The sequence below is a fragment of the Diadema setosum genome, chromosome 11 (genome assembly GCF_964275005.1).
Source record: "Diadema setosum chromosome 11, eeDiaSeto1, whole genome shotgun sequence".
Lineage (NCBI taxonomy): Eukaryota > Metazoa > Echinodermata > Echinoidea > Diadematoida > Diadematidae > Diadema > Diadema setosum.
In genome coordinates this window covers 5,230,803-5,247,888 of record NC_092695.1, presented here as the reverse complement: position 1 = coordinate 5,247,888, position 17,086 = coordinate 5,230,803, and the positions used below count along the sequence as shown (strand labels likewise).

The window sequence follows — 17,086 nt, the reverse complement described above, 5'->3', positions numbered from 1 at the left end:
TTGGCTTGTATTGTATGTGAAGTGCAATCATTAGTCCTCCTGCCTTCTGAAAGAAGCAAGTCAAGTGCTCTTTTTTATGCAAGAAAAGTGCAAGTAAAATATTTTCTGTGTATTTTCTTTATATTGTTCTATGCATGTGACATCACAAACTGTAGTAGTCTTCTCATTCAGTGATTGAGGCACTGAATCTTCCAAAATTCATAACTTTTGAATGGATGGTATGATTTTCCTCAAACTTTCACTGATGTGTTCTACTAATACAACATACATGTACTGTACTTGTATTGCTGCATTCTCTCAATCCACATTCATGTACTGTAAAAGTGGATATTTTCGCGCGACTAATTTTTCGCGCTAGGCCGGGTCAGAAGAGTTTTGCGTGTTTTTAATTCCGCGGAATCAAGACATCACGCACAGGAACGTATGGCAAGCAAAAATATTCGCGTGTTTTTATTTTCGCGCTAGTTTCTGGTTGCGCGAAATGCGCGAAAATTTCAACACCGCGAAAATTTCCACTTTCACAGTATATTCAGATGAACCTGTCCTTTGAAATACACACACACACACACAAAACCCTTACAATGTACTTGCACAATGCATGTCATCAATATGATTCCACTCTGTAGTGTAAGATGCTTAATGCAGCACAACAGTAGCCTTTAATGAGAGCTCAAAGGGGTCGTATAGTTTTGGTTGAGACCCAACTTCAGTTTTCTAACATTTTTTATGAGAAAATGAGAAACCTCTTGTAAAATATGAAATAGCATGTAATTCCAAGAGGAATTCAACATTTATTTGACGAAAATTGGTTTTGAATGGCTGAGATATCAAAAAAAGAGCAACCCTAATAAGAGGTGGGACCCACCTTTTATTACAATTGCTTTGTTTTACTTTGCTTTTTGATGTCTCGGCCATTCCAAAACTGATTTTCATCAAGTAAACTTTGAATCCCTCTGAGAATGGTATGCTCTGTACTATTTCATATTAGTGGTTTCTTGGTATCTCGTTAAAAGCCCAATCCTTATCTCTACCAATACTACATCATCCCCTAACTTTTGTGGACACATCAAGAACAAGACCACCGTACAGCTGTTTTCGTAGAAAGATTTATTGACAGAAGGTGTACTGTAGTTTGTAGAAATGTCACATTTTACTGAAATGACAGTAAACTGGATATATTAATTACCTCTAACATAGCTCATCAAGTTATCATTAATGTCACACTTTTCCTCGCATACGATTTGTGGGTCACACTCCTTGTGGCTGTGGGTAGTAGTCCATAGACTTGGAACCAAATGCAGCTCCTGATACTTTACAAGTTGATTTTCATTTGTCTTCTATGCGAGAGGAAATATACAGACATTTGAAGGACATTTGCTGACTTTTCGGACATGCATTTAGACCAAGGCTTTTTATGTGAATTAATGAAAAAAAATATACAAGTATATGTAGCAAGGCTGAGTGATACTAAAACTTTCATTTGAAATGCATTGGCATTGCATTGATATTCTATCGGGGTATGCACACAGAAAAAACATAACATCAAAAGATATATTGCTACGGCGACTGATATGCCTCTGCCATAATGCATGGTTCTCCTAATAGGTCTATATAATGTAGTACAATGTCTTGACAATGTGTGATGACAGTTTCACACAATTGGCAAAATATTAAAATGACAGGTTTGCCACAAATGTGCTGAATGTTCACTTTCCTAGAACTAGGTTCAATTGGATGAATGATTAAAATGTCAGAGTGCAGGTATTTGGGGAACTGATGATTTTTACTTGACTTTTGACCCTTTTATAAGTTTATGCATTGAGTGATTTTCAAGGTATTGAGAAAAAGTATAATTTCAGTATCAAATGGGAAAATAGCATTATCTAAACCTGGCCTTTGACCTTTGACCTCACAGTTCCAAAGAGAATCACTGTTAGGTTGAACATGCATAAATATGTAAGTTTCATGATACCTTGAGATACTTTTGAGATATAGAGGAAAAAGTGCAATTCAGCACTTTCACTTGACCTTTGACCTTTTGGCAAGAAACTTCCCACAGAATATATATTGGGTAATACATGCATACATCAAGTTAAAAAAAAAAAACCTTCAGGCATTGCATAAATATAAGGAAAGTAGTGATATTTTGAGGAGTTGACCTTGACCTTTGACCCCCTGACCTTTGAACCATGACCCCCAACTTCCCTAGATAATCACTGCTCATTGGAACAAGCATATATACTAAGTTCCATGAAGATACCTTGAACCATTTGCGAGATATGGAGAAAAACATGACTTTTCAACCTTTTTTTTTCACAAAATAACCTGTGACCTTTGACCTTTGACCCCGTGACCCTAAAATCCAAACAAAGTATTATCCCCCCAGGACAACCCTCATACCAAGTTTAATGTAAAACCACCACACGGTTCTTGAGATATCGACAAAAACAAAACGGGACGGACGTACGGACGGACGGACGACCCGAAAACATAATGCCTCCGGCCACTTCGTTGGTGGAGGCATAAAAAGGAAGAAAGGAAAAAAAAATCCAAACATGTATTCACAGGGTAGACAAAAGAACATGGTACCACAAATACACGTACCTTACATTCTTATTTCTTATCCATATTTGAGCGATTTTTCAGACCAATCTGACACAGGACTACAGCTTTAACCGCTCAAGGTTAAGCTCTCAAGGACTAGTTGACAAAAATGAAGTGCCTCACGTAAGGGCACAACCGCTGTAGCCAGTGGGTTTGAACCAGGGACTTCATAATTGAGAGTCTGCAGTCATGTCCACTGAGCCACAACGTTTCCTCTTTACTCATTGCTATCCCAATGTGTTCTTCCGGACACACAATGATATGATCATGCAGACTCAAAAATGTGTACAAAGATCAACCTCTTGAATTTACTTCAGCAATAACTACATCATCCATCTTCACTGCTTATCAAGTGTAATGTCATAGGTCTACAGTATGTATTTTGAGCAAAATTGCATGATCATATGTGGGATTTTGCTGGTAAGGACTTTCTGGGTTCCAATACAACATGCTGACATAGTACAGTTAACATGCTTTAGAATGACAGCATAACAAACATATACATACATGTATTAACAGTATTTAAAATTGGAATGCAAATCTTGAACGACAGAACATGTACTCTTCCACAAAGGGTAACAAACTTCAAACCTCAAGTGCTGTTGTATGAGAATGCTTTGTTATTTTACTGATAGGAGAGATAAGTGGGAAGGGGTCATGTCTTCTTTAACCCCTCAAAAGAATTTATCCTGCACTGAGAAATTTATCCTTGTTTGAATCAGATGGAATAACATTGTACAATGCCTCTGCTGCCCTCACGAGTTTGAACTCAAACAGGACATTCATAAGCACAGGTACACTGAACAACTGTATAGACCATATCTTTCGCGAGTCTAAATTTTCGCGAATCGGGAATTCCCGACGATTTCGCGAGTGGTTAATTCGCGATTGTGGAGTCCTGTACAGAACGGAGAAATGTACTAGCGTATGTCACATCTACATCGGGAACACAGTCAATATATTCGCGTGTTTTTAATTTCGCGAATAGCACCTGACTCGCGAAATTCGCGAAAATAAAAACCTTGTGAAATATTCGGCGTATACAGTATGTCACTGGTACATTCATGCTGCCATGTGTACTCACTGCCACTAAACCATCTTTGGACCAATACTCTAATATAAACAACACTATATTCAGTGTAGTTGCCTGTGAATATGACAGATCAGAGTTAAAGGCACATGGACACAGGACTCAAGAGGGCACTATTGCAGTCTGGCACTTAGGTATCTGCCATGTTCTGAACGTCATAATAAAACAAATTTGAATTTGTCAATATGACGATAATGGTCAAAATAATGTTAATCTCGGTTCGTGTCTTGATTCTGCCCATGGTCCTGGCTGGTTATGCCTCCTACACGAGGCTCCTAGAAAGACAAGATTTGCTTGCTGGCTATCCCGGAAAGCTTGCGTGCAAACACCCAATCTACTTTGATCGACAGTTATTTACCTTTACATCATCAATGGTAAATGATCATCACACCTTCCAACAGTGCCCTCTTGACCAACAGGTCCATGTACCTTTAAGAAATATGCACTGTATTGGATAAGTCCACTGATTGCACTAAAAGGTTTCTTCAAACTGCTCTGTAGCTAAAAAAACAAAAACAAAAAACAAACAAACAAACAAAACAACACAAACAAAACATTTGTTAAACTCATATATTAAAAAAAAATGTTAGCATTTCCAATATTGTGCAATGTCAAGCCAAATATGTATATCAGATAAGTATCTTCCTTTAAACTATACATTCTCTACTTTTTACAGTACCCATGCTGTCTATGGGAATATTCTAATATACAGGTACTTCTTTATTGCATCTGTGTAAAAGACTATTTACACAACAAAGTTGTCTTCTTTAGAAGAGCAGCATCAAACTGTGACATGATTCACTCAAAAACATACTCCATCTCTACTAATAAAAAAGAACGAAAGAAATAGAAATGGATAGTTTAAGAAATACATGCATGACACACACGATTGATATTTCACTGGAGTACAAGACAAGAAAAATAAAAGGATATTAACATGTAGAAATACAAAAAAGTGCCAGGACTTCCAGATATCAAAACCAATTCTCATACTGTAAAAGTGGATATTTTCGCGCGACTAATTTTTCGCGGTCGGCCTAGTAAGAAGAGTTTCGTGTGTTTTTAATTCCGTGGAATCAAGATATCAAACTACTGGAACGTACGGCAAGCAAAAATATTTGCGTGCTTTTATTTTCGCGCTAGTTTCTGGTTGCACGAAATGCGCAAAAATTTCCACTTTTACAGTACTTGAGAAGCAAGTCCCAACCTTCTCTGAACTCTTGCCATGTGCATGCACTGCAGGGCAAAATGAACAGACATGTCTGTTTGCCCACGGCACTAGAACAGCCGGGAATATTATGTTTTGTAACACCCAAAATACAGTATTATAAAATCCAGTACTGATCTCATACAATCACAAGTGGTATTGGTATCACACAGTCGTAAATCCTAACACAAGAACTGTACTGCAAAATGTTCACATGCCTTTTAATTTTGCGAATTTCACGTGAGCTAAGATTCGCAAAATTAAAATGCACATGAAAGTTCTTGTCTACACTATTATGACTTGAATGTAAGAAGCAACTCGCGAAAATTTCATGCTGCGAAAATATTGTGTTTTACAGCATACATGCCTCTTTGCAATCACCACAGAGTCCACTGTTTCTGAGTGTGCATACACCGACCATTACCAACATCGTTACCATAGTAACAACACACAGCTAATCGGTTGTCACCCAGCAGTTACTAGGGCAACTGCATTTACAGTACGTTGCAAGTATTGCACATGGCTCTGCAAACTGAACCCCAGGGTTGCATCTAGACATTTAGAAATTCCATGCATTTACAAAATATACTGAATGTTGATTGCCACGATTTCATGCAGATAACATACTTCAGATAAAATTATGTCTCAACTTTGAAAACTGTTTCAACAGGTTTAGCTCACGTAAACTGTTTATATGTGTTCAGGCCACTGCACACTATATAACTTTGACTTTTTTGGTCAGTCGTACGACTGACTGACTTTGGATCTGAAATAAACATGCGTATTTTATTCTGAGGCTATTGCGATTTATTTCAGATCCAAAGTCAGTTGGTCATGTGACCAAAAGTAGAATACTGTAAAACGAGGAATGTTTCGCAAATTTTGCGTGAGCCAAGTTTTGCGAAATTTAAATGCACGCTAAATATCTTGTCTACACTATATGCATTGAATGTTGGAGGCAACTTGCAAAAATTTCATGCTGCGAATAAGGCCGTCGGCTCCCATTCGTGAAAATGTCATGCCGCTAAAATATCATGTTTTACAGGTAGTATACGGTGGTCTTAAGGCTGCGTTCACATAGAAGTATTCGCTATTCGCTATTCGCGCACTGAGTACACCATCACCCGCACCGTCAACTCACCATCCCATGCAGTGAGGATTTCTTCCTCCTACATCCCAGCAAATCTTATTAACAATTTTTAGACTGCATCAGAATGTCAGCCTACATGCTTACTTTTGCTAAAGGGCAAATCCAGACCAAAATTGTCATTATTTCATAAACGAGAGACGGTATACGCTGCAAGAAAATCGAACAAGCTCGATTCCCACTTTGCTATACTATTTGCAGCTATTTGGTACTTTCGAATAGTGCCCTCCTATGTGAACCGGTGTGAGGAAATCCTATCGTTTGATTCAAGCTATTCGCGTGCCCTCGAAAACGAGCCCCGAATACCCGAATAGTATACTTCTATGTGAACGCAGCCTTACGCTTTATTCTGCACTGCCCATAATGAAGCACTTAAATGCTTTTCAACAAGTTGCCACAGATGGATCGGACAGACAGCTTTAAGTCCCCTCTGAAGAATTTGACAGTGAGGAATGAAGTATCATGTGAAAGGACACAACCGTTTTTTGCCAGTGGACTTGAACCAAAGACCTTGTGATTGATAAGCCATAGTCCACTGAGCCACAGTGGCTCCCCACAATACACAGCATTTCAGGAATAGCTTTATTATTTATGTGTTAATGATTGTATCACTGGGCTCCCCATAAACCATTCAGAATGGTTAGGATGCAATAATATACAGATTTATCTTGCCAACTCGTACATGGGAATCCAACTTCCCACACTGCTGTAAGTTGCAAAGTTGATAAATGAAAGCACATCCTCAATACAAAGTTACAAAATGATTTACAAAGGAGGCAAAAGAGAAATTAGTGTTTATAATAAAAGAAATGATGCCATATGACCACTGTTAGGTCATGAGGACTGTGAAAGGAGGAAAGTGATGAATTAACAGACAACAGAACACATAAATCAATTTACAAACTATACAAGAATCTGGTACCTATTAACTGTAACCAACATAACAAATTACAGACATTAAAAAGGGTTTTTCAAAGATGATGAGCAGAGAGCATGAAATGTTAGAATGTGAGAATCTGTCAAGAGTTGAAATCTGTCATTATACATTTTGTAGTAAATAGCTCTATATGATAGTCACACTTTGGCAATACTGATCTTTCTCCGTCGTTTACTCATGACAGGTACTACTCAGGTATAGATGAACCAATTTCACAATGAATTCAAATTGAATGTTTCTCCCTAACAGCTCAAATGCATTAAGAGTACGACATCAAGTCCTACATGTGAAATCAAGGGTAAATTTTGTCTGCTGGCATTGACAACCAATGATATTTTTATACCAAATGTGGAATACTGTAAAAGTGGATATATTTTGCGTGACTAATTTTTCGCGCTCGGTTCGGTAAGAAGAGTTTCATGTGTTTTTAATTCCGTGGAATGAAGACATGAAGTACAGGAACATATGGCTAGCAAAAACATTCACATGCTTTTGTTTTCGCGCTAGTTTCTGGTTGTGCGAAAATTTCAGCCCCGTGAAAATTTCCACTTTTACAGTACAAATCATGTAATGAAATCAGAAGTAGTCATAAAATGGGTGTACTGATTCAGTGGGAGAATCAGAGATTCAGAAACTCACACCAAATGACATCTGGTGTGTAAAGCACACAAAAATTACAGTGCTGTAAGTCATGTTGCTATGGGTGCAGCCACACTGTCCCAAATTGACGCAAGATAGCCATATGATTATGGAATCTTTAGTGTTGCACAAAGTTGGTCCCGAACTTGTTTGAAAGCCAATCAATAGCTGAAGCAAATATGATACTTACAGAGGGTCACAAAATGACACCCAATCCACACTAGTAGGCTACATAAAGATGTGAATTTCTATTACAAAATGAACCTTTGCAAGATCTTTCGTCTATTTTTGGGCTTGCCAAAGATGTTGCCGCCGCTCACAAAGTTGCTGCTGGAGCGTGAGAAACTCCATGGGCAGTCATACAATGGCTTTAAGATGCCCTCATGAATGACGGGAAGTTTATACGTTCAGAGCCGAATTTGAACATTTCCTTTTATCATGTGTCCGTCTCTGCTCCATTTTGGGTCAGTGTGACGCCTGCATTACTATGAACGACAAAAGACACTTGTAGATGAGCTGTTAGTCTCATTTCAGACCACTGTCATGAACAGCTACTACCCTATCTCTAAATGGTGAAAGATAATGTGTGGTTGATAAGGGGCATCATGGCTCGATTTCTTTTAAAAAGTTTGTAAGCATGGGCAGTGTCTCATTTCAGACCATTGTCATACAGGAACAGCTACTCCCCTATCTATAAAAGTAGTGAAAGATAATGTGTGGTGGATAGGGGGCATCCCGACCCCATTTCTTTAAAAAGAGTTTGTACTCATGGGCAGTAACAATATTTGTGGGTTGCCATGGCAATGATTTCAATGTTCAGAGCTTACTGGCTGTTGCCTACTTGCTGCCACGGCAACTGCAGACACCATAATTTCTGCCGTAGCCTTTAGCTTTCGGGCCATGCTCTTTCTCTCTTGTGCTCCAAAGACAAACATGAATAGTAACTAGAAATGTCGCTTTGGCGACTGGTATGCCTCCGCCATAATGCATGATTTTCCCTATAGGTCTAGATAGTACATGTGGACACTGTGTGATTACATTTTCACAAAATTGGCATAATATTGGAATGACAAGTTTGTCACAAATGTGTTGAATGTTCACCTTCCTTGACCTAGGTTTAATTGGATGAATAAGAGAGCATGTACAGTATCTAGGGATTTAAGGACTTTAACTTGACTTTGACCCATTCATACATTTAGGCATTGAGTAATTTTCAAGGTACAGGTGTGGAGAAAAAGTGAAATTTCTGAATTGAATAGTAAATTGTTACCATTTTCATCTGGCCCTTGACCCTAAAATTCATAAGATAATTACTTTCAGGTAGAACATGCATAATATGTACCAAGTTTCAAGGTAACTTGAGCCACTTCCGAGATATGGAGGAAAAAGTTAGTTCAGCACTTTCACTTGATCTTTGACCTTTTGACCTTTGAGGCAAAAAGAGAAAAAAAAAACTTTCCAGAGAATTTCTATTAGGTTACACATGCATACACCAAGCGTAAAAAAATAACCCTGCTGGCATTGCATAAATATGAGGGTAATAGTAAAATTTTGAAGTGTTGCACTTGACCTTTGACCCCTAACCTTTGACCCCATGAACCCTACATTCTCTAGATAATCACTTCCAGTCAGTACATGTATATACTATGTTCCATGAAGATACCTTGAACAATTTTCCAAGGTACGGAGAAAAAAAAAGAAGTTTTAATATTTTTACTTGACCTTTTGACCTTTGAACTTTGACCTCATGACCCAAACTTTCACCAGAGAATCTTAATTGGGTAATACATGTATACACTAAGTTTCAAGAAAATATCTTCAGGCATTCAATAGATATGGTGGAAATAGTGAAATTTTATGTATTTGACCTTGACCTTTTGACCTTTGACCTTGAGCATGTGTACCCAAAAGTTGATAGGCACAACTTCACCCCCTAATACACATACATGCCAAGTTTCATTAGGATACCTCAACAGGTTTCGATAGTTACCTTGTCCACAAAATTCATTACGGACGGACGGAAGGACGGACGGACGGACGGACGGACGGACGGAAGGACGGACGGACGGACGGAAGGACGGACGGCGGACGGACGGACAACCCGAAAACATAATGCCTCCGGCACCACTTCGTGGCGGAGGCATAAAAATGTTGTGGATGTACGAATGAACACTGGCTGAAGGGTAATTACATGCATCAAATCTGAATACATTAAGAAACTGGTCCAGCTAGCTCACACTTCATGTCCACGTGTAGTTATTCTGGAGGACAGCCTGTAGCTGGTTGTCCTTCAGAGTTTCCAGAAACTTCTTCTCAAACTTGTCTCTGATGCTCCCAAACTCCATCACACTCTTGGGTTTGGAGGCGAACCAGAAGCGATCAAACTCGCTGAAGATGTAGCCTGGAGGCGAAAGAAATGATAAATGGAATATTAACTCTTACTGCTCTTTAGTTGCCTACCAGTACTAGCACATCCACTTGAGTGCTTTAAAGGGATCGTATAGTTTTGTTTGAGACCTAATTTCAGGTTTCTAACATTTTTTGTGAGATAATGAGAAACCTCTTATGAAATATGAAAGAGCATGTAATTCCATGAGGAATTCAACATTTATTTGATGAAAATTGGTTTTGAAATGGCTGAGATATCCAAAACAGAGTGATTCTAATAAAGTGTGGGACCCACCTTTCATTATGATCGCTTTGTTTTACTTTGTTTTTGGATGTTTCAGTCATTCCAAACCCGATTTTCATCAAATGAACTTTGAATTCCTCTTAAAATGGTATGCTCTGTACCATTATAAGTGTTTTCTTGGTATCTCGCAAAAAGTTAAAAGCCCAATTCTCATCTCCACCAATACTGTACCATCCCTTTAACCACAGACTGGCACAGATGTCTGGTAAACTAACTGCCAATGAATAGAGATTATCTTATCTACTTAGTTCCTATTGTGTCACCGTGGCCTTACTGTTGGACTGAGGAACATTTCAATGCCCAAGCTGGCTGGTTAACCAACAATTAGGTAAAATGTGGAGAAATTGACTGATTGCTAAATGACAAAGCATAGCAAGTTGCGGCCTTTAGGTGCCACAGAGAGTTAAGGTGGCAGAAAAGAAATGTAGTAACAAGTAATCTCTGATTTCTTGATTTTCAAATAACATAAGTAGAATGGAAACAATGTATACACATGCACTAGTGTGGAAATATGTGGACATGAACAAGAATGAAAAGACATATGGATATATTTTTATCATCAACTATACTCTGTCTTCAATGAGGTGGCATAAATTTATGATTACAGGGAAAGGGCACTTATGATAAATTAAGTTATGCCTCCAGTGCCCCTTGGGAGCACAGAAAAAAAAGGAAAATTGTGATGGATTTAAAGACACCATACTCACAGTAGACTTTGTGGAAGTGGTAGATGGATGGCTGGCCGGTAATGGAGTGGTAGAAGTAGTCCCTGAGTGCTCCATCTCGGAGAAGATGATACGTCATGCTGGTCAGGTTGATACCGACCACGGCATAGGAGTACCTAATGGACACAGCAAGAATATGGGTATAATGTAACTCGACATTTACTCATGCGACAATTGCTCAGGTCTAATCTTCTCAAAGGACTTATAAAAATAGGGTTCACTAGGTTAGGGTTGTGATAGGGTTGACAATCGCCCCGGTCTTATTTTCTCCAAGGTCTTGGGGTTAGCATTGTAATAGGGTTTTAGGTTAGGCTTGATGTGAGGATTAGGATTGGGATTAGGGCTAGGGTATGTTTGTGGGTAGAATTTATGTTTGTCTTAGTGTGCAGATATTTCATGGGAGCAATTGTCCCAGGAGCAAATCTCATGGAACCATGCGTAATATGTGGGCCCATCGTGTTGTTTTTCTTTTTAGCATGTGAAATCAATTTGAATTTGAATTTGAATTTGATCTATTGAGATGCACACACACAGACATATTACCTGACAACAAATACCTATCTCTGCACAGGGGATACAATTCCTTCAATAAGTCAGTGTGGAAAATTTGAGAATTTCTTGCCTGGCAATTACTACTTAGTACATCACACTAGTCACATCAAAAACATAGTGTACACTTGTTTCTCATGCAATGCACTAAAATGTCAGAAGTACTTAAAAAACAAACAAACAGCAATGTGTAAACAATGTGTAAATTGAATGTCAACATCAATATTTAAAGTAGAAAAAAAAAATATATATATCATTTGTGTAAACTTTCAGTAATGACACTGTGGGGAAGTTGGAGGCACAAGGACACTTACCACAGTGTGGGGTGTTGAGAGTGTGTCAACACTTGCCGCGCCACACCATTGTAGTTCTCAGCAAAAAACCTAAAGGAATCGCAGAAGGAGAGAGAGAAAAAAAATGCATTATCCCCTTCATGTACCCATGTACTTAACTGACACATGCCAGGTTATTTATTCAGCGACCTCTTCATTCCCTCAAAGATTTTTTTTTTTCAATTGCTGATGATGTGACTGTTAGACAAAGCACATCAGTGGATACATGCACATTTAACTTTGACATGAAAGCTAATGCCTAGCAACTAAGAACTACAAAGAGTAGATGAGGATTGAATTACCAATTGGAGCACTTAATTAACGTGAAAATTCACTACAGTGGGCTCCCATAATAACAAAGTCCAAAGGCAGTTTTCTTTCACTATATCAAATTTTCATTATAACGGAACAAATAAACAATAAAAAACAGAGTGGATAATTTTGCGGCCTGAATTTTTACTTCATTGTAACCAGAATTTCATTATAGCTGTGTTCGTTATAACAGGAGTGCACTGTACTAAAATTTGTTTAGTCATTTCAGTTTGTCTGCAAAACAAGGTGTGACAAACTTTCACATGAACTTATAGAACATACAAACAAACAAACTAGCAAATGATCAATCATTTCTTTCTAATGTATAATTGCTGCAATCTGTGAAAACAAAAATTACAAAAGTCACATGAGCAGTCTCAAGAGCTATAACAAAGATTCTTTGACTATTGCAAAAATAAATTATGTCACATTTTCCCTTTAATCATGTATTTGGACAAACTCTATCTCCTTATTGTCAAGCTGGTACAATGACAGGGAAAATATCCATGATACTTACAAAAGGTTTTGAAGTCCCAGCACACCTGGAAGTATCAAGACAAATTAGAAAGAGAAAAATAAACATGAAGTAAGATATGACTAACTCCGCATGTAGAGCTACAGAGAAACTATGAAAGTTAAACAAACAAAAAATGAAGCAAACAATGTGTTCTCAAAAGGATATGGGAAAACATAAACCAAAAAATTTCAATGACACAATCTTGCCTCAGTGACCCAGTTTCTTACACAAATCCAGCATAATCAACTGCACATGAAAAATCAAAAATTTTAAGTACAATTAATCACTAAACTTATACTGGTGCTTGAATGAAAGTCAGGAGCTATGAAGTGCCACTGATAAAAATAAATTTTTACCAACTGATCTCAACATATTGTTCCTTTGTTTGTACATATACAAACACCTTACAAACAATTTCCTCTACAAACTAGTCCTCATTTTGTTTAATCTCAGAGGATGCATATAATATTCTTGAATAACCTGCCAAGGCATGTTCACACCATTACCCCCTTGGATAGCAATTGTTTCCACATACTTCCCAGGGCTGCCCACACTTGTGCATTACATGAATCTCGACAAGCAAAAGGAGTTCCCACCTCGGAAAGACTTGTACACCTTATACACATTATACTTTGTGAGGTTTGTATTTTCATGTCCTTCAAGAATTGGGTTCTATTTGTAAATTCAGAAACACACAAAAAAAATTAATTCTGATCCTCCCTTTAATGCAACGTTCACACTTACATCTTTTACATCAACTGCTGTGTACACCACAATTGCACTATTTAACCACTCATAAAAATGTTGAAATGGTCCAGATTTGCGAAAAATTAGAATAAATGGCGCATAGATTATTATCTTATCAGAATATAAAGAAATGTTAAAGGAGCCCCCTTCAATCAGAGAAACCTGGCAGCTCAGACTTACCCATTCCTCTGAAATCAGTTGCCGGGTCATCGCCTTGGAAACCGATCTCTCCCCACTGTTTACAGGTTCTCTTCTCAAGCTTGTCATTTGGCTTCAGTAATCGCCATAACTACAAGAGAAAAAGGAGAAAGCACTTCTAGGTCAATAACTGTGTGATAATATTCAAATATCATGAATACATATAGCATGTTCATCATTGGTCATCTGCAAACAATATGTACACATATTCATGGCATGCTTTGAAGTGCATTGTGACATGATGTTACACTTTTCGGTGCCAAAAAAAGAAAGAAAAAAAGAGACAGACAGAAAGATAGATTGTGTGTGTGTGTGTGTGTGTGTGTGTGTGTGTGCGTGTGTGTGTGTGTGTGTGTGCGTGTATGTGTGTGTGAGAGAGAGAAGAGATTACATTCCCAACAAGGTTTGCTTGGAGTAGTGTATAATGTTGTGTGAAGGAAGGCAATGCGGATCAAAAGTGCACTCAGAACATGTCTTGGCTTAGGCATGAACCCATGACCTTGGAATATTTTTGACAGCTGCTTTTACCGCATCACCACAGGACCTCGAGCTTTTGACTCATGAGCCAAAAGCTTCTCCTGTTACATAATGTTACTCACATTCTGAGAACAACCTTGGATTTTCTTGGCAGGCACATAAGGTAGTGCAGGGGCTTACCTTCAACAAATCCTGTTCGTGTGCTGGATTCGCTGTGGAGTATTTCTCTTTCTTCAGGGCTTCGATTTCCTTCACCAATGCATTGTAGCCACATATTTGTTTGAGGGAGCTTTGCAGAGTTGGAGAAAAGCTGGACACAGCAGAGAGACATTGTTCATTTGATTAGCTTTTTCCTGCACAATAGAAATTCATACACTCATTCTAATAAGATGAAAACATGGATCAAACTCACAGGGGAAACTATAAAAGCTCCAATCGCAGTGACTTCACGAGCATAGATCAGACAAAGTTTTGAGGAAAGCAGGAAACAAAAAAGAAAATCATGACTGTCAGAGCTGGGTGATCTAACATGATGTCTAAATGCCGAGTCCTTTCAACAGTTTCCAATATGCACAAGAAATTCAGATCACAAACATTAAAGGGTGTGTACAGTTCTGGTCGAGGTGAGGATTTAGCTTTTAACGTTTTGCGAGATATTCAGAAACCACTCTATATGAGATGTCAAAGAGCATGCAATTCTAAGGGGTATCAAAAGTTTATTCGATGAAAATCAGTTTTGAAATGGCTGAGATACCCAAAAGCAAGGTGAAACAAAGAGATCCTAATAAAGTTGTGGCATGTCACCTTTTATTATTAGCACTTTTTGGGATATCTCAGCCATTTGAAAACCAATTTTCATCAAATAAATGTTGAATCCTTCTTAAAATTACATGCTCTTTCACATTTCATAAGAGGCTTTTCATTATCTCACTTAGGAATGCTCAAAATATGAATCCCCACCTCAACCAGTACTGTACAGTCCCTTTAAACAGTGTACTCTTTCCATGCTGCGTTTATACAGAACATGAGATGTTACTGATTGCAACCCCCCCCCCAAAAAAAAAAAGAAAGAAAAGAAAATAGATACATGTAAATAAATAAATAATGAAAGTAATAATCAACAGATTAAAGGAATGGTAAGGTTTCATTTGGGATGGGACTTCAGGTATCCAACTTTTTTTATGATAATTTTTTTTTTATATATATAATGAGAAACCTTTTATGAGATATGGAATGAGCATATAATTCTAAGATGAATTCAAAGTTTATTTGATGAAAATTAGTTTTGAAATGGCTGAAATATCCAAAACAAAACAATCCAACTAAAAGGTGGGACCCACTTTTTATTAGGATTGCTTTGTTTTACTTTGTTTTTGGATATCTCAGCCACTTCAAAACCCATTTTCATCAAATGAACTTTGAATTTAGATTGTATGCTCTTTAACATTCTACAAATAGGTTTCTAAGTATCTTGCAAAGAATTTATGGCTGAATCCTCACCTCAACAAATACTATACCATCCCTTTAATTCCAAAACTCTGACTCACTCTGGGTAAATCTTGGGGTCTATGTTCTTGACCGTCATCACATACTTGACAGCCTCGAATATGTTGAGGTCATCATCGGTTGCGAGTCTCTGGAGCGAGCCCAGATGGGATTGGCGCAGGGATTTTTCTGAGAGGCGAGACAGATGTACAGGTGCACTTGCATGGTATAATCCACATTATGATAACTAATATAATCCATATTTTAATAATCATAACCATCCATACACATTCAAGCTTTAAAACCTGCATCTACACATCCTATCAGATGACTCTTTCTGAACATACTATCAGGGGTAAAATACTCACAGAATATCCTACAAAATGGATACTTCCACTATCTCATAGGAAAACTCTCCACGTTACAACATCACATTCCAAATCACCATTCCTGGTTATGCTGGTGGGCAAGTACAGTGTAGAAATATCAACTGAGTTGGCAGAACAGAAAGTATGATGCACAGGTTGCTTTCTTTGAAAAAGATATGCACCCATAATGTTTTTGATGAATGCCACATACAGTACAATAATGCTTCTTTCTGAAGCTTATGTCTCACTGTATGGCATACACTGTACATACCATGATTGTGATTGCGGCTGGCCTACACAAATGGGAAACACCACAAAATATTGACCACTCTAAGATAATCTACTGTCACATACCTTCTTCTTGTAGGTGGGCAAGAATCATCTACAGTATCTTTTTCTTTTGAGGAAGCCATCAACCAGTAACATCACCACCTCCCCCCCCCCCCCCCCGTGGGGAAAAAAAATGAGAGAAATAAATAGAAAATATACTGTACATATACACACATAATTATCTGAAAGATGCAGTGATATATGAGAATTAAAAGTTCACATACATTGTAGGTATGAATGCAAACAACCTCAAACTCACCAACTGCTCTGGTCTTGCGACCCCCTTTGGAGTGGTTGCCACAGCAGATGCGCAGCAGCTCGCACTTGCCAGTGGCGCGCCTCAGTGCCCACTTGAACATTGGTCGGAACCAGGTAAAGTACACATAGAGCCAGATTCGATACCACATATCCAGTGGCGAGAAAGACGAGCTGGAATATTTGGACAGGAAGGAGAGAAAGAAGAAGAGGGGGGGGGGGGGGAGGAGGAGGAGGAGGAGGAGGAAGAAGAAGAAAGATGCTGCACGTGTACCTGCCCCAAAAAACTTACATAGTCACCTCATTTGGCATCAGCTTTGTTACTGTAAAATACAAAAGACAACAAAAGAAATATGAATTCTTAGTGTTTTGTCCAATCTAAATACCATGTTGTAATACCATGTAACTATAAACAGAATGAAAAAGAAATTAACCTGTTGAGGACGGACTGATTTTGCTACAACACGCATTTCCC

The 17,086-nt window shown here is 38.2% G+C and overlaps 1 protein-coding gene across 1 annotated transcript; it reads right to left on the bottom strand.

Annotated features, from left to right (window-relative positions):
• Positions 1 to 9,821: 9,821 nt before the first annotated feature.
• On the bottom strand, positions 9,822 to 16,780 carry LOC140235206 (ELMO domain-containing protein 2-like). Its single transcript, XM_072315239.1, has 8 exons — positions 16,616 to 16,780; positions 15,721 to 15,847; positions 14,354 to 14,483; positions 13,679 to 13,787; positions 12,752 to 12,776; positions 11,905 to 11,973; positions 11,024 to 11,157; positions 9,822 to 10,025 (listed from the first exon to the last, which is right to left on the bottom strand). The coding sequence occupies exons 1-8, from the start codon at positions 16,761 to 16,763 to the stop codon at positions 9,865 to 9,867; spliced, it is 903 nt and encodes a 300-aa protein (XP_072171340.1). The 5' UTR covers positions 16,764 to 16,780; the 3' UTR covers positions 9,822 to 9,864.
• Between the last annotated feature and the right edge of the window lie 306 nt (positions 16,781 to 17,086).

Excerpts from the sequence above, each read along its gene's own strand:
- LOC140235206 (XM_072315239.1), bottom strand. The coding sequence starts at position 16,763 with ATGTGGTATCGAATCTGGCTCTATGTGTACTTTACCTGGTTCCGACCA. Across the intron at positions 15,848-16,615 it reads TCGCAAGACCAGAGCAGTTG|AAAAATCCCTGCGCCAATCC; the intron begins GTGAGTTTGAGG and ends CTCGCCTCTCAG. Across the intron at positions 10,026-11,023 it reads CCACTTCCACAAAGTCTACT|GCTACATCTTCAGCGAGTTT; the intron begins GTGAGTATGGTG and ends TTTCGCCTCCAG.